Source organism: Diceros bicornis, chromosome 5 (assembly GCF_020826845.1).
Source record: "Diceros bicornis minor isolate mBicDic1 chromosome 5, mDicBic1.mat.cur, whole genome shotgun sequence".
Taxonomy (NCBI): domain Eukaryota; kingdom Metazoa; phylum Chordata; class Mammalia; order Perissodactyla; family Rhinocerotidae; genus Diceros; species Diceros bicornis.
In genome coordinates, this window is record NC_080744.1 from 37,926,648 (window position 1) to 37,951,100 (window position 24,453).

A 24,453-nucleotide genomic window follows, 5' to 3' on the forward strand; every position below is an offset into this window, starting at 1 on the left:
TTTTAAAGCAAAATAATTTCTGCTCCCTCCTATAAATATCTGTGTTTGTGTATGTAACTCATGTCACAGGTTAATATTGGCATCCAGCTAAAATGGAAGAAGAATTAGTGAATTTGTGTATTGTGCTTCTGGTGTGTGTTTCTTCTCAGTGCTGGTTGTTTGTCTTGGTGAAGCTTTCTGTGGTTAATACTCTTGTCATATGGAAGTTTATTCCTTAGATTGACTTTTCTTAACAATTATAATCAAGGCGAAATCCCTTATTTAAATTATTAATGTTGAGAACAGAAACCTAGCTAGAACATTGCATTAATTTGCTATTTTTTGCTTATTGGTTATGTTTCTGGATGGGCAAGTCACTTTTCTAGACTTTCATTTTCCTCACCTGTGAATATAGGGATAACGTACCCTTTATTTATATCAGCATTGACATAGTGTTTACCATGGTGTTTATGTATGGCTAGAGGGATCTGTTCTGCTTCATCTGTTTAATTAGTGAAGAACCATTAGAAAAGACATTGAGTCGTGTTTCTACTTCTTTTATTAGCTGTTATTATTTATTTGAACTGAGTTGTTTCCTGTGTTTCTAGATGTCATAAGTAAATGTTCATTTCGTAGCCTTTCCCTATAACAAGGTCAGTCTTACTCAGTATTTCCACATGTTGGCAGCTATGATGGCACGGGAACTTTATTAAACTACAAACACGAGACCAGCTATACAGACCATTTCTCGCAATGACAATGCTCTCCTATCACAGGTACTTACTAGGTACCCTTGAGCATTTGCGTTTGGATTGTGTAAAGTTAGCGCCCAAACCACAACAACTACCACCTCCCACGTGACAGTCGTTGCTTTTTATCTGAAAAGAGGCAGCATAGAAAATGCTTATAGACTGAGTATACAGTTTTTGCCACACACAGAAATGAAGCAGTATAACAGGGTCTGTTTTGCTGAATGAGGTATTGTTTTTACCGGTTTAATTTAACATAACTTTTCATAAAAGTTGCATCACGTCAGTTCCTTTCTTTACGTGAAAAGTAATTACCTGTGTTTGTATTTTAGCCTAAGGCAAAGGTAGGAGTTGGGGGAAGGGGGGAAGTATATTAAAGATACATAATTAGAAAATGCTTAATAAGGTTTGTGTAAAAACTGAGATTTTCTGATCTCAAATATTCCTCTAATTCCTTATAAATCCTTATTATAAACAAGAGAATTAAAGAGTCATTAAGGAACCTTTCAAAGGTTTAGATAGCCTTCAAATAGTGCTCTGCTTAATGAGGTAGTAGCTGTGAAGGTATAATAAATGAGACGTAAATCAAGAGAATTCAAGGGAACGGTTTCAATACAGATAACATAAAGGGAGAAGGAAAAATAAGAACAAGGTGTTTTACACTGCTTTAAGGATTCCAGATTACACGTTATAATTTCTACTAAAATTAGACATCTAAAGATATTTGTTTTATGTTCTCACACCCTTTTTAATACAGTATTTTGTGCATTTAGGAGGCCTAAGTTCTGCCTCTATGTAGTTGTTGAATTGAGGATCTTTTTGGTCATTTATGATGTAAAATATAAAAAGGGCCTCCCCCTTTTAAGAAATACTCATATTGTTGTACAACTGTACGGTCATAATGAAGTGCAGGGGAAAAAAATGACAAATTCAGAGATTTCAGAAATACCAACTAAGCACAGGAAGCATAGTGTCTTTTCTTTGAGCTGAACCAACCACCGGCTTGTCAGGAGAACTCCTGAGCATCATCCATTGCATCCTATCCCCAGTGGGCCTGGGTTTTGTTGTAGAAATCTGTCATCTCCTGGCTGTTGAACCACGATCCAGCAAAGCGGCCCACAGCCACAGAGCTGCTCAAGAGTGAGCTGCTGCCCCCACCCCAGATGGAGGAATCGGAGCTGCATGAAGTGCTGCACCACACCCTGGCCAACGTGGATGGGAAGGCCTATCGCACCATGATGGCCCAGATCTTCTCCCAGCGCATCTCCCCTGCCATCGATTATACCTACGACAGCGACATCCTCAAGGTGGGTTTGAGCCAGGCTTCAACAGAGAGCTTAACCTGGTTCACAAAAGGATCAAGTCAGTTCCTTATTTCCCATGGATTCCTTTAATGCCTCTAACACAAATTCTTAATCTGAGGTCTGTATATGGAAAATGTGTGCATATACATTATTCTGGGAAGAGCCACACTTTTATTCACTTAACTTGAAGGAGTTCAAGTGACCCATCCCCCTCTCCACCCACCCAAGAGATTAAGAAGTAGTGCTTTTAGAGACTGAACCCCAGCCCTGCTGCACAGAGCTGAAAACATCCAGCCAGCTCAGATCCCCATCAAGTAGTTAGTAGTTTCCAATGCCGGCTGTGCAGCAAAGTCACCTGAGACAATGCAGATGCCCAGGCCCTACATCCGATCTAAGTGGCTTGGAATCTCTAGGTGAGGCACTTAAAGAATCTGTTTTAAAAGCTCCCAGGTAGTTTCTGAAGCATAGCCAGGTTTGGGAAACTTCAGCGTTGTCTTTAAAAAAACAAAAAAATCAGAAACGGTCTAAGGCAATATAGCAAAATGTTAAAATTTGATCAAGTTGGGTGAATGAGTAACAGATATTTGTTATTCTCTTTATGTTTCTGCTTGCATAAAATACGATATAATTTTAAAAGAGTAGTAGAGGAAGTGGTGGTAAGATTTGTGAAAGATCAGTATAGGTTTCAGGGGCAAATGGTTTTTGCTGTCTGGCAGTATTAGAAAGGTACTTATGGTTTATAGGTGACTTTTTAATTTTTGTCTTTTTGCTTATCTGTTGTTTCTAAATTTTCTATAGTGAAAGGGTACTTTTATTATAAAAAATGAAAAAGCAAGCTGTTTACAAAATATGTAAATACCCTGTAGCTTTCAAGGGGCCCTCTGTGAATCACCTTAGTATGTGGGAGGGGGCCTGACGCCCTTAGATGTTTGATTGCTCCACAGCCTCCCCGAGAGTCCTGGGGAGAATGTGTGTTTGACTAGCTCTCTCTGAAGGGCACATATCAGCGTGGTTGAGATCTTGGCCTCTGAACCGAGGCAGCCTTCCTCAGGCAGGATGACATGTAAGACATGTGGTTTCTTCCACCCTGAATATATTCAAAAAGGGACTGACTTGTTGAAATGTCTTTTGTGATCCTGGGAATAAGCAATATAATGCCTATTGCAAGCCACACATTAGTATTTTAGGAGATTCCCTTGATTAGGCTTTGATGACATTTTAATTGGTCATATTTTAGGGCAACTTCTCAATCCGTACAGCCAAGATACAGCAACACGTGTGTGAAACCATCATCCGCATCTTTAAAAGACATGGTATGTCCTGTTTTAAAAATCACATGCCTGGGCCGGGCCCGTGGCTTAGTGGTTAAGTGCGCGTGCTCTGCTGCTGGCGGCCCGGGTTCGGATCCCGGGCGCGCACCAACGCACTGCTTCTCTGGCCATGCTGAGGCTGTGTCCCACGTACAGCAACTAGAAGGAGGTGCATCTGTGACATACAACTATCTACTGGGGCTTTGGGGGTAAAAATAAATAAATAAAAATTAAAAAAAAAAATCACATGCCTTCTCAAGTGATGTGTTTTAAAAACATCATTAAGAAGTACTGTTAATGGATTTGGGTGTAACCATACTTTACTATTAAATTCGGTTACAAGCAATTGACATGTGAAATTTAAGCTAATTTTGACAACGTGGCTTATTGAGGAGAAACAGACTTGAATATTAGAACCTTGCTACTAAAGTACTGTTGGTTTGTGGAGTCAGAAATATGACTATATTAGCAAACTTAACCTTAGATGAGCTATCCATTACTAAATTTAAAGATTTGAAGATAGACTGATAATGATTTCAACAGTCCCAGCAGCAGATCACTTAACTGTCGGGTTTGTGTTCATTTTAAGTTGCCTCCTAGGAAGAACGAGAACCTGATGATTAGTTATTTTTTGTGATTTGGTGTAGGAGCTGTCCAACTGTGCACTCCACTACTGCTTCCCCGAAATAGGCAAATATACGAGCACAACGAAGCCGCCTTGTTCATGGACCACAGCGGGATGCTGGTGATGCTTCCTTTCGACCTGCGGGTGAGGCTGGCAACGCTCTGCTGACAGTCTGGATGCCATGTCTGGTCACGGGGGTGGCATCAATGTTAAAGGATTACCTCCACCAATCATTTTTTTCCACTAGGCTTATATTTAAATGTCACCTTTAGGAAATACATGCTTAAGGGAGTCATCAAGGTGAGGGCATTACTGGGATTTAGTAAACTTTGACCCTGTGTACATCCACCTTGCTAATAGCGCAAGTGTTTTTGGCCCTAGCAACTGGAACCCTGCATTGTAGGTGACACATCTGCACCTCAGTGTGAAGCTCTGCTGAGTGACCATAGCAGGCAAACCTGGCCAACTCACACAAATAAAATGGAGTTTTTTCTTTACTTCCTGGCTAGATCTTCAGTAACTGCCTAACATGTTAATGTCTAGAAGAATTAAATTCTGTAACAGCAAGTGTCTTCTGCTAGTTGGGTATGCTGAGTTTGCTCATGCCTGCCTTCTTCTGATCCCCGGGGTTCCCTTTGACAGTGACAGTCGTTCTTACCAGTTCTTACCAGTTGTTCACTCACACAGTGTTGGTACTAACAAGCCCATCTGTAGCATGTACGTGCATAAGACAGACAGGAGGTTAATACCCTGATGTACAGAGAGCACTTACAAGTAGAGAGAGGAACAAAGGATATAACAGGCAGTTCTCAAAAGAGGAAATGCACAGGGCTGGTAATCTTCTGGAAAGATGTTCAGCCTCACAAATAATAAGGAAATGCAAAGCAAAGGTATCTCAGCCTCACCCAAAAATAGCAAAAATAGTTAATATCCAGAGATGACAAGGGTGTAGGAAAATAGGTACTTTCATATGTTGCTGATGGGAATGTAAATTGCTAAAGCTTTAGAAAAGTAATTTGAAAGTATTTAATAAAATAAAAAGAATTTTTTTTTTTTTTTGTGAGGAGATCAGCCCTGTGCTAACATCCGCCGATCCTCCTCTTTTTTTGCTGAGGAAGACGGCCCTGGGCCAACATCCGTGCCCATCTTCCTCCACTTTATATGGGACGCCGCCACAGCATGGCTTGCCAAGCAGTGCGTCGGTGCGCACCCGGGATCCGAACCAGCGAACCCCGGGCCGCCGCAGCGGAGCGCGCGCACTCAACCGCTTGCGCCACCGGGCCGGCCCCATAAAAAGAATTTTTGATGACATACTATACCCTTTGAACCAGCAATTCCACTATGAGGAATTTATTTACATAAATAAAAATACAATGATATGTGAATATTAAAGGGATGTTCATTACCATATTTTTGTGGCGGTCAGAAACTGAAAACGGCATGGTAATCAGTAGGAAAATGGTTGAATAATTTGTTATAGAATGTTAACAAGGTATAAGATCAAAATACATATGTATTTAGATACATCCATATCTATATTTGATGTATAGAAATGTCCATGGTAAATTGTTAGCTGGAAAAAAAGTGTGTTTCACAGGAACTCTAATATGATCCCCTTTTTAATATAGAGAAAGAAAGAAAAGTTTAAAAAACAACGAAGTGTGTGCATAAAGTGCACTGTGTGTTTGCGTGCATGTGGAATGTGTGAGGTACAAACATCCCTCACATGCGTGTTTGTGTCACTCTTGAACCTTTGCCCGTATATTTTTGGAAGGGGATGTGGAATCAAGGCATTTTCTTTTTTTCATACCTATATTGTGTGGCTTGTTGTAAGAATATGTGTTGCTTTTATGGTTTAAGAGGAAATTCCTTCCATATTCGTGGCTTCTGTTTTTCTTTTACAGTAAGTAAAGTGATTTGGGATTATTCTGAGTGAGAGGTGAATAAATAGCATATCAAATATTTAGGCTCTGTTGAAGAAAGAGTAGAAGTACAAATATTTACATAGCTATGCTTAAAAGTGGCTTCTTATTCTCTAGACATTAGGAAACTAAAGTGTAGATTTTTAAACATCAGCTCTCTTTCTGTGAGCTGATATACAATCCCCAAAAATAAAAAGAATTTGACTCATTAGTTAATGATACTGTATCAGATCTCTTGGGACAATCTGACAATGGTTTTATAAATAGTGGTAGTTATTAGTGGGTGGTTATTATGAGAAAGATCGATAGGAAAATCAGGAAATTCACCATAAGAAAGAATACTCATTTGATTGTGTTATCATAAATGATGCTTAAAAAAAATTCACAGGTAACCAAATAACTTGCACTGATTTTAATTTGGCGTAATAAAACTTGGCAGAGTGTATTTAACTAAAAGTGAATTTTTCTCAAACTTAAAAAACTAAGAAATGCCACAATGAATAGGGTTGGTGGTATGTCCAGCAGTGGGGTCTACTGCTGACTGAAGCCCTCAGGAACATTTCAAGGAGTGTGAATGACGAGCAGTGCACGACTTCGTGAATATACTAAAACCACTGATGTATGCTTAAAAAGGGTAAACTTGATGGTATGTGAGTTATATCTCAATAAAGCTGTTATTAAAAAACCAAAAGGAGTATGGTAGTTGGCACATCTTGACATTGACCTTTGAAACTTTATTTTTCAGGTTCCTTTTGCAAGATACGTGGCAAGAAATAATATACTGAATTTAAAACGGTGAGAAACGATCGGAGTTTCCTTTGGCGGATGTAGGAAAGAAATCAAGGAAGAATGTTTTATCTTCTGTGATCCTTACATAGTAAAGAATTTGGGGTTTAAAATATTGAGCTTGGAATATGGTCGAAAAGCCCAGCCACAGTACCCCTTTCTATAGGGTGGCGAGGACTGTCGGCCTCCTCTTTAGAATGAATGTAGCAGTTGAGAGGGTACCTGAAGCTCCCGCAGTCCATTCTGTGCCTTCTAAATGTCGCCAGACAACATAACTAATTATTTTCACAAATGGTTGCTTGAAGAAAACATCTGGCATCTGGCTGTCCTTGATCTCTGATGGCCCCTTTTAAAATTTAATTGAAGGGACAATTGGCCAATGGTCTCTGTGTGAAAACTGCCTACACAGGTAATGGAACAAAAGCTGCTTGTAGAGAAGTGGAGTAAACCCAGCACGAGTGCTGAACACTGAGGACCTCCAGGCCCTTAGCATGGGGAAAGGTTTTCTGTACATGCAGATGCCACAGGGCTCTGACGCTGAGATCTTCATAAATTGGAGCAGTATTTTGTCAACAAGGCACCCCATTTTAAAGCTCCTTTCCTCAAATGAAATGAAAGCTCTTTACGTGCTTTTCTTCTCAGCTGCAAATGAATAATTAATGGTCAAAGTCCTAAGGTCTGGATGTCACTATGTAGAAAGCAAGCACTTAAGGTAAAATTACTGTTTTTGTGTAATTTCATTTCTATTTCAGACCTTAAAAAAAAAAAATTAAGCCCCATAGTTTAATAGTGGGAAAACTAGGCATTGGACCCTAGATCACAAGGCAAGACTGTTCTGGGCAAATCTGTCTTTCAGCTCTCTTGGTCATACCACTGATTATTTTTTCATATTTGTTTCTTTTATCTTGTTCAATAATCTCTTATACATATTTGATTCCAGTAAACAATGACCTTAGAAATCTGGGTTTCTCTCTACAGATACTGCATAGAACGTGTGTTCAGACCTCGCAAGTTAGACCGATATCATCCCAAAGAACTTCTGGAATGTGCATTTGATATTGTCACCTCTACCACCAACAGCTCCCTGCCCACTGCTGAAATCATCTACACTATCTATGAAATCATCCAAGAGTTTCCAGCACTTCAGGTTCCTTTCCATTTTCTAACTTTCTGAGATTATCCCGCTAGAGTCCTTCACCAAGTGAAAGACCACAGAACTGCTCCTCAGTTTGTGCAGGCAGTGAACCACATTTTTACTAAAGTGGATGAAAAGAGTTTGATGTTACTTTTGAGGTTTATCTCAGGCTCTTATCTCTGCCTTGACAGGAACAGATTTTGTTTTTGTCTGTTTTGTTTTGGGGGAAGGGTGTTTTACTTTGGGGGAAGGGTGTCCAAAATGCAAGAAATTAGGCTAGGATTCCTAGGATTCTTTTAGCACATTCATACCCTGTTCAGAACCCTCAGTGGCTCCCTTCTACGCCCAGCCTTTCAGCTTCCCAGCTTCACTTTTCATCGTGTTTGCATGCTGCCTAGCCAGTGGAGGCTGTGTCTAGCACAATGGTTTGCTCTCCTCAGGCCTTCCCTCCCCATCCCACACACATGCCCTGTTCACTCCCACACATGCCCCTGTCTCCTTCCCTCATTGTGCTGTCAGTCATGGTGTTCCCTCATCTAGAAAGACCTCTACCCAGCCACGATTTGGGCCCTTTCTCCCCTGGAAGCCTGACTGCCCCCTCATTGTTGGGCCGGGCCTTTTCTTCTCAACTCTCACAACACTTGACATGAGACATCACCTCCTTCCTTGAGTTGTGTTAGTTGTGAGTTGTCCAAGCAGAATGTGTGCTCCTTCAGGGCAGAGCCTGTGCATCCACATTTCTATATACTCCACTGCGCCCAGCTCAGCATACAACTTGCCACTGTGTGAATGCTCATTAATTGACTGTGTGGACAAAGTAGCAATAAGTCTTCCACCAGCCCTGCTTATAAGTCAGTGTTACTCTTGAACCAGATCCTCTCCCTCTTTGAAATCTGTTTGAATTTGCTCAGGCTTTTTAACATAGCTGAAGGGCAAAGTATTTTTGATGTGCATAATAAAGTGTGAAATTATATTATATTCCTCAACTACAAGAATGTAAAAAGAATGTACATGAAAAAATAAACTGGAAAGCAATATGCTAAAATTCAATCTTTTATATTTAATCTTTCCATGTGTTAGGATGGTAATTGGTGGTAAGGTTCTAGATTTGGTCATGTACCTATATTGCTTTTATAATGAAAATAAATTTTTTCTGTACTCTAGGAAAGAAATTATAATATTTACTTGAACCATACCATGTTATTGAAAGCAATACTCTTACACTGTGGGATCCCAGAAGATAAACTCAGTCAAGTCTACGTTATTTTGTATGATGCCGTGGTGAGCATTTAATTACTTTGACTTGATGCTGAAGGATAATAGTAATAGTGCATGAGCATTTCTTTCAGATGTAACTATAAAATTGAACTAGGAGTTTTGTCTCCTTCCCTCATTGCTCTCAGGTAAAAGAACCAATGGCTTTGATTATATCAACACTTAACACTGATATTGGTGAGCTTTTATTCCGTATTAAGCCTTATACCACTAGTGACCTCCAGGCTGTTTTTTTAAGGGTAACTTCTGATTTTAAAAGATCAAATTATCTCACTTAATTTGTAAGATAATAAAGTTCTTCACTAACCTTCTTGAGGCAAAAAAATCACTAAGTAATTGGTCCTGATTGCCAGTAGTAACCTTCATTGAGCACCTACCCACGTGCCAAGCGTTGTTCCAAGCTCTTCACATGGATTAACTCGCTCCATCATCACAGCAAGTGCTGTTATTTTACTTACTCTACAGAGGTCAAGAGAAAGATGTGTTAGTATTGAGAATAAAAGACTTATTATGCCCTGCCCTTAATTCTTCCAACCTGCCTGTGCTTATCGGTAGAGTCATTTATAGATGTGGATTGGCGAGTTGGGAGAGAGTGGTTCAGACCACTGTTGAAGCCTCATTGACCACCTCCTTCCTGTGGGACTGGGGCAGCTGCACCTCCAGTTACTCTTTCTAATTTAGCCACAATCGTAGTATTCGTTACTCTGTAGTGTGTGCAGAGCCTGGAGGGGAAACGCTGAATATTTTTTTTTTTTTTTTTTTTTTTTTGTGAGGAGATCAGCCCTGAGCTAACATCCGCCAATCCTCCTCTTTTTTTGCTGAGGAAGACGGCCCTGGGCTAACATCTGTGCCTATCTTCCTCCACTTTATATGGGACGCCGCCACAGCATGGCTTACCAAGCAGTGCGTCGGTGCGCGCCCGGGATCCGAACCAGCGAACCCCGGGCCGCCGCAGCGGAGCGCGCGCACTTAACCGCTTGCGCCACCGGGCCGGCCCCGGAAACGCTGAATATTTTGAATAATGTTATATTATGGTGCTGGGATAGATGTGAATGCTTGTCTGTTCTAATTTCTTTTCTTGTTAAATGTTTTTATAATAAATAAGAGGCATCCAGGAGATTCAATGACTAACATTGCCAGACAGTCTATGATTAAGGCAGAACAAATAGTGGAAGTCCATATGGCTTATTGTTTTTATAACCAGAAAGCTTAACTAGCTTTCCTTTTGTCTAGCAGGTACACATCGAAGACCCTAAGTTTACTGTTTGTTTCTTCGTGGTTCTCTCTTCCCCAAAAGAGCTGCGTAGTTTGGCAGTGACAGATACAATGTAATGTCAATCAGGCACTGGCAGAAACCTCAGGGGTTGTGCAGAGGGGCGTCAGACCATTCTTGTTCATAGCCCACAGCCTAACTGCAGCGTGGGATGAAATGCTCAGAGCCTGTCAGTCCATGGTTTTTATCTGGGAAACTCGGGTCTGTTGACGTCCTCCCCACCCAGACACACACCCTGGTTAAGCCTGTCCGACTCGGGAGTGCCTCTCCAGTCAGCAAGTGCAGCTTTACCCTTTTTAATTCTTTCATGTCAGAGTTTTTCAAATTTTAAAACAATGTTAGTTATAGTTTTATGTGAATTGGAAAAATAAAATGATTTTTAATCACGGAATTAACCCATCCTTCATGATTAGGAGCAATTTGTCCAGAATGAAGGATACATTTGTGAGAATTAGCCTGGGAATTGTATCTTGTTCAGGCCCAAATTTGGTCACTCTCATTGTTACCTTTTTCTTCTACATTAGACAGAAAAGCTGACGAGGAGAGAAGTGGAAGCTAAATTTTGTAATCTGTCTTTGTCTTCTAATAGCGTAAGTACCTTCTAACAGTGTTATTACAGCTTTCTCTAATTTTCTGATAGCAGAAAATGTCACCCAATTCTTGCTGCGGTAAGGCAGCAGCACTTCCTGCGCCTCACAGTTTTCCCCTTGAGCGCTAATAGGCACCATGGCAACCTCTGAGATTAGGGGAAGAGAGAAACCAGTGCTGTGATCAAAGAATGGCTCTCCCTGCTGCTGCGTAATGTGCTGTAATCGTCCTGTTCTTGTTCCATCACCAGATACTTTTCTTTCACACCCTTCTAGAGGCTGCACTTGTAGAGCCTCCTGCTGAGCAGACCTAGTACTGGTTGTCCTCTTCTGCAGTAGAGGCTGGGGGACTAGAATGAGGCACGGAGCTCTGCAGATTCATTGGGTATCCACCCACCCACCCACCCATCCACCACCCCACCCCACCCCACATCGGTCTTCTAACACCTCAGAGTTGAAATAAAGCTGCTGTTTTTCTGGTACATTTCCTACTCCTGAAATCTTGCATCTGATCCCATTGGCAATGACGAAACCCTCTCGGGGTAAACAGTTTATTGTATTCTCTCTACAGGCATCAGATTGGTCCCAGATCTTTGGCGTAGTAACCCACACTTAACTGAGTCGCTCTGAAAAGCAGACGACAACAGAGATTTCTTACATTTTCCTGAATATTCATATAAAAAGAGGGATTTTTTTTTTTTAACTTTCTCAGAACCCTTCTGGCCCTTGGTCTGACACTCAATTACATGATCCTGTGGTGATCAGCAGAATTCACATATGGGATAGATTAAAATATGATTGTACACAGGCCAGGCAGAGTTATTTGATCTTTTGGACGCCTACCGTGTGGCAGGCACAGCACTAGGGATATAAAGAGGAGTAAGTGGAGGAGTCCACAGGCTGCTTTCAACTTCTTAATTCATGCTGGCCTTTAACAAGCCATGAGGGGGTACGTGCAGCATATAGCTACCCTCAGCTCTTTAAAACAGCTTTCACAGGACACACGTTGACCACAGTTTAAAGAAATCACCCGTGCAGTCTGCAGGTAGAGAAAGTAAACCAGATACGTAGCACTAGGAGTTCCACAAACTAAGCTGGTTTACATTTTAAATGTTAACTATTGGAGGAGATATTAATGATATGAAAAGTGACCCAATGGCATAATCTAATATGAAAAACGGTATTTACGTAGTACCCTAGGCATGTACACAGCATATACCTATGTGCAGAGATAAGCTCGTGTACAAGTAGCACAAAGAATCTGCTCAAGGGACTGCCCCACTCAATCATTTCTTACCCGAAGGTTCAAGCCTAAAAGGTTTTGTGAATTAATGGCACATTTCAAAAATGTTTCACACTTGTACATGATATCTGCATTGGTTGCTGAAATGTTACCTTCTTTTCTTTTTGCTACATCTCTACCCACTGGTCATTTGATGATGATGAATATTAATTCAGAGTTGTGTGTTTGATTAGTTTAAATGGAAAAATTAATATCTAATAAAAGCATTTGGTACTCTCGTTATTTAAAAAGGGAACTCTAAGGGTATTAGAAAAGGCAGTAGAAATATTGTAAAAGAGTTTCAAATATCTGGCCCAGTCGTCTTATTTTATAGATGAGGCACCTGAGGCCCAAAGGGATAGTGTGACTTGTCCAGAGTTGATGGTAGAGTGAGGACCCAAACCTGGGGGTGTTGACGCTAGTGCTTCTGGTAGTTTATTAATGGGGGATTTTAATGTTAAAATTTATTGAGGGGCCAGTATGGTGGCATAGCAGTTAAGTTCACCTGCTCTGCTTCAGCGGCCCGGGGTACGCCAGTTCAGATCCTAGGCGCAGACCTACACACCACTCATCAAGCTGTGCTGAGGCGGCGTCCCACATACAGCAACTAGAAGGATGTACAACTATGACATACAACTATCTACTGGGGCTTTGGGGAGAAAAAAAGAGAAAAAAAAAAGGAGGAAGATTGGCAACAGATGTTAGCTTAGGGCCAGTCTTCCTCAAAAAAAAAATTTATTGAGAAGAAGGAGTTTTTTATTTTATTAAGAAAAAAAAAATTTTAGAGATGTAATTTTAAATTTTAAAATGTTTATCTTTAGTAAAGAGATTATAAGAGATTTTAATACTTCTTGGATTTTTTAAAAATACAAGTGATTTATGATTACCGTATTAAGCTAAGTCTTTATTCAGCTCTTAGCTTCCATGTGCCAATTTATAATTGAACCAAGTTCTGCTTGCCTACAGTCTTAAAATAGCTATAATTTCGTTTCTTAATTTCCACTTGAGCTCCCAGGAGTTCTCTTTCTGGTTTTATGATCATAGTTATTTCCTCCTTCACTTGCTGTGTGGCTGGGATGGTGCCTGGCCCAGAGATAGATCATCGCTAGCCACTGCCCTCTCTGGGGAAAACGGTGCATACAACTGGTGGGAGCTGGGCCCTGGGATCGAGGTCTGAGCCAGTGGGAAGGAAGGATCAGGAGGCTGCCTGTAGGAGATGACATCCAAGCTGCAGCCCAAGGCTACAAATAGGAGTTATTCAAGCAACGGGACGAGAGGGAATTTCTGGCTAAGTCAGTGTGGTATTGAACAAGTCAGACTTGGCCTTCCTGTCCCTCATTTATGTGCCTGTAGTAATGGGAATTCATGAGAATCAGGAAGGTAAAGAGGAACAGTGCTGGCTTAAAAATATGTAATGGAGGCTCTGCTAATGCCACGGTCTGCTCTGCTGGGGTCGGCATTAACTGTGAGTAAGTGTGTGTGACTAAAAACTAACTAGGAGTAGGTGCCTAGAGCACTTCTGTGAGGTGCTTTAGAGTTGTTGGAAAAGGATAATCCTTAGTCGAGATTGTAATAAAGACTAAAAATACCTTTGACTACGAAATCCCCCCTTTTGGAGGTACAAAAGCTCTGCCATGTCCCCCTGTGTATACGAAACACAGTGCAGAGTGAGTCTTCCCTGCAGTGGATTGGAAGCTAACGGTACCTCTTTGCTTTCCAGCTGTGTCGACTCTACAAATTTATTGAGCAGAAGGGAGATTTGCAAGATCTGACACCAACAATAAATTCATTAATAAAACAGAAAACAGGTGTTGCCCCATTGGTGAAGTATGGCTTAAAAGATCTAGAAGACGTTGTTGGACTGTTGAAGAAACTTGGCATAAAGTTACAGGTTTGGCAACTGTTTGCTTCTGGCAGTACAGATTTGTAGCATTAATAATAGCACCAGGGGGAAATGGGTTTTATTTCATTAATGCTAGTAAGTGTTTTATTTTTCCAGAACTCTGCTTTCTCTGTTTTGGAACATTTGATACCTAGTAATAATTTGGCTTAAATCAGAATTTCTTTGCAAGCATCACAGTTCCTATTGTGCAGCAATTCTTATTATGTCAGTTAGCCTCAGAGAAGTGGTTATTCTGGAAGAGAGCAGAGTTTCTTATTTGGCAGGCTATAGTTAAACAGACTTTGTGCCAAATCTTACTGAATATTTTGTCTATGCTAAGTAGATTGTTCTGATGCTATTGATGGAAAACTGCCCTTGACACGTTTGTGTGGCATTTCAATTTACAGGTCTTGATCAATTTGGGCTTGGTTTACAAGGTACAGCAGCACAACGGAATCATCTTCCAGTTTGTGGCGTTCATCAGACGGAGGCAAAGGGCTATATCTGAAATCCTGGCAGCTGGTGGCAGATATGACCTGCTGGTGAGGGCTTGCCCTGTATTTGTTGATTTATTCTGGCTTAATTACATTTCTTCTTCAACTTGTTATTTTGAAATTTTTCAAACCTACAGAAAATTGAACCAATAGTATAATTGAATATTTATAATAATTGTATATCTTTCATCTAGGAATAGAAATGTATTGTGAACTGCATTTGTAATCTTTTTAACGTTTATTTTAAAATAACTAGGTTTATAGGAAGTTGCAAAGGCAGTATAGAGATGTCTTGTGTACCTTTCACCCAGTTCCCTTGAATGGTTAAACTTGGCATAACTATAAAAAAATAGCAAAACCAAGAAATTGGTACACTGTATGTATATAATTCTGGGCCATTATCACATGTGTAGGTTCCCATAACCACCACCACCACAATCGAGATACAGAGCTGTTCGATCACAACAGAGATCTGTTGGTGTCAACATTTGCCAGTTCAAAGGAAGGATAGAACCTTACCTCCCTTTAAGTCTCTTTACCTCAGCCCCCATTTATAATATAATTGTCTTAAATATTTCCTCTACGTAGATTAAAACCCACATCAGACAATGTTATGCTTTTTGCTTTGACTGTCAAACTCTGAGAAGCTCAAGAGGAGAAGAAAGTCTATTACATTTACCCAATAAGGGGGTGGGGGGTGGGGGGAAAGCATTACCCCTGGGCAGATATGAAAGTCCTGGCTCCCCACATAGTCTTCTCTGATACCACCCTTCGGGGGGCCTGGTGGGAGACCTCCTTACATCTGGGTAGGGGTGAATGTGTCTTTTTTTTCCTGTGTTGTTTGGCTGGAGCAGAGTGCGTGTTGTCTGAAAGTTTTCTGTCCTGCCGGGTTGCCCCTTTCTTGGTCTTTTGGCCAGAGAGTGCAGGTTTCCCTGAGGCTTTTTTGTTGGTTCTCCGTGGCATTTCTGGGTTGCTGGTTTCTCTAGCACCCAATCCAGGATATGTGAGGCCAAGGCCAAACCCAGGGCACTCACTGTGTGTCCTGGGGCTCCTGGCCAGTATGCTGCCTTCTCTCCACTCCAGAGTCTTCTTAGGTTTGTTTTCTATGTAATTTCCAGGATTTTTAGCTGTACTTAGCAGGAGGAATACGGAGAAGTGTACCCACCCACCTTGGTCCAGAACCAAAACCTACATATGTAATTTTAAATTGCCTAGTAACATAAAGTAAGTAAAAATAAACAAGTGGAATTAATTTTAATAATATATTTTATTTAACCCAATAGATCCAAAATGATCATTTCAATGTAATCAAAATTTTAAAAATTATTAAGGAGCTATTTTACGTTCTGTTTTTCTTTCCAAGCGTTTGCAATCAGCATTTATTTAACCCAGTATACCCAAAATACTATTTCAACATGTAATCAAACATCTGAAACTTATTAATGAGCTATTTTATGTTCTTTTTTTTCATTCTGAGTCTTTACAACAGTGTGTATTTTACATATATAGCACGTGTCCATTTGGATCAGCCATATATCAAGTGCTCAAGCCACATGTGGCCAGTGGCTACCACAATGAATGGTGCAGATCTAGATGCAACATTTGCTAACATTGTCCTAAATTGCACGCCGCTTGCTTCTCTCTCTCTTGCTACACACACACACACACACACACTCACACACTTCTTTTTGTTGAACCCTTTGATGATAAGTTGCTGACAGAGTGTGTGCCCTGTGTTCATTGCTTTCCCCATAATCATGGTTTCTTCTCTATTTCATAACCAGAGCTGTGTGTTTCTCTCCGCAGATTCCCCAGTTTAGGGGACCACAGGCTCTGGGGCCAGTTCCCACTGCCATTGGGGTCAGCATAGCTATAGACAAGATATCTGCCGCCGTCTTCAACATGGAAGAACCTGTAAGTTCCAGCTTTGCTTTCCAGTGTGCTTTGAGTCGTTTCTCATTTTGTAGTCGTTTACCTGGGGCCCCAGATGTGGCAGCTCTAGACTGAAGGTTCGGGAGATTATCTCTGCTGTGATAGACCTGGTGACGGTCCTTGCAGTTCAGTCCTTAGCCTCTAGCTGGGGGACCTTAGACATTTCATCCATCCTTTCCTAGCCTCACTCCCCTCGTCTGTAACGCGCTATGTAAATGTGAGATGGTATAGTTGTTAACAGACTCGTGTCAAAGCCCCCTTGTTCGGAAATCCTGCTGTACTCTACAAAGCTAGAAATGGTTCTTTCTCCTTTGTGTTTCAGGCAAGATTAGTTTTCCCACAGGAAAAGAATGTCTTCCTGATAGCTTAGGGTGGTTGAAATAATTTGTATCTTAAAAGGCTAATATAAGTTTTATTGACTGTCATTTTTTTTTCCTATGTCATTTTGGAGACTTCTGCATATATGTTGCTGTACAAGATTTCAAGGTGCCTATCTTCAAATGAGTGCCACCTCTGTCCTGGTGCTAGTCCCACCTACTCGCCCACAATCTCGCTCCTCTAAACATAACCACTCTATTTCTGATCCAGGTTACAATAAGCTCTTGTGACCTCCTGGTCGTAAGCGTTGGCCAGATGTCCATGTCCAGGGCCATCAACCTAACCCAGAAACTCTGGACAGCGGGGATCACAGCAGAAATCATGTACGACTGGTCACAGGTAATGAGATAAGAGCACGGGTGAGTGGAGTGCATGTAGTCAGGGCTTCAATGGCGAATCACCCTCTGCGGCTTTAAGTTCTGTCAAACTCTGTTTATCTCTGTGGTTAGTGTTCCTTCCTGTATTCATTTCTGATCACTGCAGTAACCCTCCTGCTCCTTTCACATCACCTGTCAAGAGGTTTCTGAAGCGGCTGCTGTCCATTTTTGTGTGTGTTATATGAAAATTCATATCAGAAGTATGCTGAGCAGTAATTTCTAATCATTTGACAGAGCAATGTCCTCTTCCATTTGTCTACTTGTTTCATAAATTGTTAGGGAAGTGTTCTGCCCTACAGTAAAACATAAGCCCAGTAACGGTGACTTCAGACCTGCACAGTGGCATCCTCTCAGGCTCCTTTGCTCATGCTTCTTTGCTTTATGCTTCAGTTCTGCTTTCCACCTTCCACTATTTCTTTGGTTGCCATTGCTTTCCTCACAGGCCTTTTCTGTGTGTGTGTGTGTGTGTGTGTGTGTGTGTGTGTGTGTTTGTGTGTGTCTGTGTTGTATAATTTTTGGCACCCTCCATCAAGATTTGAAGGTTTTGAAAACCCCCTGCTGTGTCCTGACCACACTGATTGTCTGTGGCCCCTTAGAACAATAGTGAAAGTAAGGAAAGCAGGAGAGGTCTTATTGCTCCTTTAAATTCTGTGCTCTTCTTGCTTAATAGTTACAACCCCTGAAGGCAGCATGTTTAGTAATTCACTTTGAAATTAGAACACAGTGTTTTCATTCACTCGTGAGTTGAAGCTGCTCCAGGTGCTCTGTGTTTATTTCATAAGTGTGTGTGTTTCAGTCCCAAGAGGAATTACAGGAGTACTGCAGACATCATGAAATCACCTATGTGGCCCTGGTCTCAGATAAAGAAGGAAGCCACGTCAAGGTAAAGACTGGAGGAAATCTTTCACAATTCAACAGATTTCCAAAACTCTGTATTAACTGTGGAACACCCAAATTCCCACTGAGGCCCTGGTCTTGGGTGTGGGTGGAAGTGATTACTTTGCTCTCCCTCTGAATTTCTGGGCTTGTTATTGGAGAGAGTGTATAAAATAAGTAGGAGAGAATCTGAATCTGAACACTTACTTAGAGCTTAAAAAAACAAAAATAAAAAACTGTGGCTGTAGTTTTTTCCTACTTTTCTCCCCCTGTTCTCTTTTTCCATCTGAGAAAATAAGAATAATTACTAGAGAAAATAAGAATAATAACTAGAGTTGATACTTGCTGACTGGCATATCTTCTGGCTGCTTACTAACTGGTTTTACTGTGTTGACTTTAGCTACAAATGCTCATAAATATAGCACCTTATAATCTTTATTTCTGTTTTTTAAGGAAAAAAATCAAAATCTATATTTTTCCCCTTGTTTTTCTCTTATAATGTCTTTGGTTTTGATATAAGGATAATCTTGGCTTCATAAAGTGAATTAGAATTTTCTGGAAGATTTTGTGTAGAATGATATTATTTCATCCTCAAATATTTGGTGGAATTCACCAGTACAGCCACATGGGCCTAGATATAGAGCTTATTCAGGTTGCCTCTTTCTTCTTGAGTGAGTTTTGGTAGTTTGTATCTTTCCAGAATGTTTCCATTTCATATGAGTTTTTAAATATTCCCTTGTTATCCTTCTACTCTCTGTAGGATCTGTACTGATATCAATCTTTCATTCCTGATATTAGTAATTTATGTCTTCCTTCTTTTTTCGCCATCAGTGTGGCTAGAGGTTTATCGGTTTTGTCTTTTCAGAGAACTAGCTTTCGATGTCATTGATTTTTCTCTATTTTGTGTTCCTTTATTTTCTATTTTATTGATTTCCATTCTTTATTATTTTCTTTGTTCTTCTAATTTTTGATTTATTTTATTCTTTTTCTAGTTTCTTCAGACAGAACTTTAGATCAGGAGTTGACAAACTACAACCTACAGGCCAAATCTGGCCCACAGCTTATTTTTATGTGGCCTGTGAGCTACAAATTGTTTTTATATTCTTTGTAAAAAAAAAAAAAGAGGAAGACTATGTGACAGAGACAGTGTGTGACCTGCAAAGCCTAAAATGTTTACTGTCTGGCCCCTTACAGAAAAAAAATTAACTGGCACTTAGCTTAGATCATTGACTTTAGATTTTTTTTCTTTTCTAAGTATAAGCATTTAATCCTATAAGTTTCACTCTTAAGTACTACATTAGTTGTATACCATACATTTTTGTGTATAGTGCTTTCATTTTCATTAAGTTCAGAATATTTTCTAATTTCCTTGATGATTTCTTCTTTGATCCATAGGTTTAGAAGCGTGTGGTTTAATTTCCAAACATCTGGGTATTTCCCAGATATCTTTAATGATTTCTAGTTTAACTTCTTTGTGCTCAGAGATCATACTCTGTATGATTTCAGTCCTTTAAATTTTGAGACATGTTTTTAAATCCAAAATATGGTCTGTTGTGAATGTTTCATGTACACTTGAAAAGAATGTATACTGTGCATTGTTAGGAGGAGTGTTTGATAAATATCAACTAGGTCATGTTAGTTGATAGTGTTGCCTAAGTCTTCTATATCTTTACTAATTGTTTTGTCTACTTGTTCCATCAGTTACTGAGAGAGGAGTGTTGAAATCTCCAGCTATAATTGTAGGTTTATCTATTTCTCCTTTTAGTTCTATCAGTTTTTACTTCATGTGTTTTGAAGCTCTGTTATTCTGTGAATACACATTTAGGATTTTGTGTCTTCTTGATGAATTGACCTCTTTATCATTATGAAATGTTCTTTATCCTTGGTAATATTTCTTGTTCTGAACTCTGTTGGTTAGTGTTCATATGACTTATCTTTTTCCATTCTATCTATGTCTTTATATTTAAAGTGGGTTCCTTAGAGACAGTCACTAGTTGAGTTTTGTTTTTTTATTCACTCTGACAATCCCTGCCTTTTAATTGGAGTGGTTAGACCATTTATATGTAATGCAATTATTGAAATGGTTGAATTTAATCTACCATTTTACTATTTGTTTTCTGTTTGTTCCATCTGTTCTTTTTTCCATTTTTTCTCTTTTCATGCCTTCTTTTAGATTGAGTGTTTTTTAATTATTCCATTTTATCTCTACTGTTGGTTTCCTGACTATAACTTTCTTTTTTGGATGGGATTTTTTTAGTGACTTCTTTAGGGTTTATAGTATACTTCTTTACTAATCATATTCTCCCTTCAAAAAATGTTATGTGTTTTCACATATAGTATAAGAACCTTACAAAGAATACTTCCATTTCTCCTCTCTCATCTTTTGTACTATTGTTACCAAATATTGTTTTTCTATATATTTTATAAACCCCACAGTACATTGTTAATATTATGATTTTAATTAGTCAGTTATCTTTTAAAGAGGTTTTTAAGTAAGGGGGAAAATGTCTTTTATATTTATCCTTATATTTACCATTTCTGGAACTGTTTATTCCTTTGTGATGTGATTCTGATTTCGTTTCCCTTCTGCCTGAAGAACTTCCTTTAATATTTCTGGTTGATGCAGGTCTCCTGGTGATGAATTCTCTCAGTTGTTATTGATCTGAAAAAGTCTTCATTTCACTTCATTTTTGCAAGTTATTTTTGCCAGGTATAGAACTCAAGATTTACATTTGCTTTCTTTTTGCACTTTGAAGTTGCGTTTTATTGTCTTCTCATCTGATGGTTTCTGTTAAAAAGTCTGCTTTGATCCTCTGTATGTAATGTATCTTTTTTTTTTTAATTTTATTTATTTATTTTTTTTCCCCCAAAGCCCCAGTAGATAATTGTATGTCATAGCTGCACATCCCTCTAGCTACTGTATGTGGGACTCAGCCTCAGCATGGCCGGAGAAGTGGTGCGTCGGTGCGTGCCCAGGATCCGAACCCAGGCTGCCAGCAGCGGAGCGTGCACACTTAACCGCTAAGCCATGGGGCCGGCCCTATGTATCTTTTTTTATTTTCTGGCAGCTTTTAAGATTTTCTTTTGTCACTGGTTTTCTATGATTTGAATATGATGTACCTCAGTGTAGTATTCTTTTAGTTTCTAATACTTGGTATTCCTGGGGCTTCTTTGACCTCTAGATTTATAGTACTCATCAAATTTGGAAAATTTTCCAATGTTATTTTTCGAAATATTTTTCTGTCCCTTCCCCCCTTTTCCTTCTGGGACTTGAATTACAGTAAGTTAATCATTTGATATTGCCCCACAGCTCACTGAGGCTCTCTTTTTTGTTTTGTTCTGTTTTTTCCCCCTCTCTCTCTGATTTATTCTGGATCAGTCACTGCTCTTTTCTGCAATATCTAATGTACTATTAATCCCATTCAGTGCATTTCTTATTTCAAATATTGCATTTTTTTATCTCACAAGTTACATTAATGTCTTTTTTTTAATGTCTTCCTTTTTTCTCATCATGGTTCTTATTTCCTTTACATTCTTTATAAGATTTATAATAGTTGTTTTAAGGTACTTGTCTACTAATTCCATCATCTCTGACATTTCTGGGTCTGTTTCTATCTATTGATATTTCCCCTGGGTATGAGTCATATTTTCCTACCACTTTGCATGCCTAGCAATTTTTGATTGGTTGTTGAACATTATGAATTTTACATTTTGGGGTGCTAGATTTTCTTATGTTTCTATAAATACTATTGGGCTTTGTTCTAGGATGTAGTTAAGATCCTTGTATAGTCATGCATCGCTTAATGATGGGGATAAGTTCTGAGAAATGCATTGTTAGGTGATTTTGTTGTTGTGTGAACATCAGAGTCGACTTACACAAACCTAGATGATACGTATAGCCTGCTACACACCTAGGCTATATGGTACTAATCTTATGGGACCAAAGTTCTGTATGTGGTCTGTCATTGACTAAAACATCATTATGCAGTGCATGATTATATTCTGTTTTATCCTTTCCAGGCTTGATTTTAAGCTTTGTCAGGGCAGGTCCAGGGCAGCCTTTAGTCTGGGCCTAATTTAGCACCATTTCTAAGGCAAATTCCTATGGAGCATTCTGTCTGATGCCCTATGTATTATGAGGTCTCTCTACTCAGGTAAGAACAAGAACTATTCCAAGCCCTGTGAGTTCCAGAAATTATTACGTCTACTCATTTCTAGTGGCTGTATCCCCAGTCTTGGATAGTTTCCTCTCATGCATGCACAGATCAGTTGTCTGCCAAAGATGTGAGTGGACTCCTCTGCAGAGCTTCAGAAATCTTTCTTTCTCTGTGAATGTATAGCTCTCTCCTCTTTGGTCCTCTGCCCCACAATTTCTAGCTAACTTGGCCTACCTAAACTCTAGTCTGTCTCCCCAGCTCGGCAAAACTCCTGGTCTCTGTTTGGGTTCCCCCTCCTTGCACTGCAGTCTGCAGACTTCCTCAACATACTAATCTGGGGCACTTGTAGGCTTACTTTGTTTCCCTTCTCTCAGGGTTAATAGTCCTCCACTGCTTGTCCAGTGTCTGAAAACCATTGTTTATATGTTTTGTCTGGTTTTCTCTTTGTTTAAGGCAGGAGGACAATTCTCCTAGTTGTTAATCCTTCATGGGCAGATTTGGAAGTCTCCACTACTAGTCTGCTTGTTAGTCACAAAATCATAAATGACCCTAAGTTCCATTGATCAGGCCTCTTCCAGAGCAATGATTACTCCTGAAATATTACCAAGAGATGACCATCTCACCTCCGCTGGATAATTCCAATCTCATAATGCACTGCTATAATGATTAGCAAATTTTAAAACCTTGAATCAGAATCTGCTTCCCAAAATTCTCACTGGTCCTAGTGCTGCCCTTTGGAGTAGTCAAGATAACAAGTCTGATTCTTCCTCTTTCTCTCAACTACCTTCAAATAAATTTTAGGAGACAGCTGCCATGCCACTTTAAGTGTCCTCTTTTCTGGTTTAAACATTCCAGTTACTTAAGCCATTCCTCATAACATGGTTTCCAGATCCTTGACCCTCCTAGTTAACCTCCTCTAAACACACTTAACTTTGTCAATGTCTGTCTTTAAATGTGATACTAGAATTCTACAGAGCACTCTAAGCGTGTTTTGACTAAATGGGAAGGGTCTCTGACCTCCCTCAATCCAGATACCATATTTCTCCTAATATAGCCTATAGGTGAACTAACTCTTAGCAGTCATGTGGTTCTGGCTCATACTGAATTGATCATCAACTAAAACCCATTGGGCTTTTCATAGTTATCGCTATGTCTGGCTGGCCTTCTACAATGAGGGCTTTAATTACAGGGCTTTATATTTATCTCTGTTAAATGTGATCTTGTTCCTTTCAGTACATCATTCCAGCCTGTCCAGTTCTTTTGAATCTTGCTTCTGCCTCTGTTAATAGTGGGTCAGTAGCATCACTTTCATATTTGAAGGGCAAGACATCACTTCATTAATCCATTCAGCAAATGCCTTTTAAGCATTTACAGTGTGGGAGGGATTGAATTTAGGGCCATGAAGGATATAGAAACAATTAAGCCACAGGTCCTGCTGTCAAGGATCCTATAATCTTGTAGAGAACATAAGACATTTATGCATGATTATGAGCTAGAAGATGCTAAATGCCATGAGGGTCCTACAGAGAAAGTTCTCTGAGGGTTCATTGGCCTGGGATATTACTTCAGAGGTAGCAGGCAAGTCTTTAGGGTAGAGGTGGGATTTATGCTGGACCCTCATAAAGTGGGTAGAGGTGAGCAGGAAATAGGTATGTGCTGAAAGGGCCTTTTAAGCAGAAGGAATAGCAAAGGTGATGATAGTTCTTTCGGTAGATTGTCCCAAAGATAGAGGCAGGCCAGCAGAGAACTATTCTGGTATTACTCTGAATAATCTCTTTTGAGTGAAGCAGAGGATTGTTCTAAAGAAAGGCACTTCAGCAGGAGAGACTGGTTCTCGCTAGATCACGGAGAGCCAAGATGCCCAACCAAGGAATTTGGACTTTATTTAGCAGCTAGTGGGGAGCTCTTGTGTGTTTTGGACAGAAGGGGACATCAGAGTTGTATCTGCGAAAAAAATAATCTGCAGGGATGTGTAGCATGGAATGGAGTGAAGGAAAATTGAAGGCAGGGATAGCAGTGTGAAGAATATTTGACTATCCCAAGTCAAGGTTGGGTGCTGGCCATGGGAGTGAAGATGAAAGGGCAGGTACCATGAAAGTGGGATGACAGGACTTGGGTTTGGAGAGGAGA

At 39.9% G+C, this 24,453-nt stretch overlaps 1 protein-coding gene across 3 annotated transcripts in view; it reads left to right on the top strand.

The window, feature by feature from the left end:
* Window positions 1-24,453, top strand: part of EIF2AK4 (eukaryotic translation initiation factor 2 alpha kinase 4) — a 96,793-nt gene that overhangs the window by 63,664 nt on the left and 8,676 nt on the right. Inside the window, exons 21-32 of one of the 3 annotated variants that reach the window (XM_058541207.1) lie at window positions 1,799-2,035; window positions 3,270-3,345; window positions 3,990-4,111; window positions 6,635-6,684; window positions 7,654-7,822; window positions 8,975-9,091; window positions 10,883-10,948; window positions 13,948-14,118; window positions 14,517-14,651; window positions 16,410-16,517; window positions 17,124-17,252; window positions 18,087-18,173. In XM_058541207.1, the coding sequence (XP_058397190.1) occupies window positions 1,799-2,035; window positions 3,270-3,345; window positions 3,990-4,111; window positions 6,635-6,684; window positions 7,654-7,822; window positions 8,975-9,091; window positions 10,883-10,948; window positions 13,948-14,118; window positions 14,517-14,651; window positions 16,410-16,517; window positions 17,124-17,252; window positions 18,087-18,173 (1,467 nt within the window). The other 2 variants (XM_058541210.1, XM_058541208.1) reach the window with 2 other exon arrangements.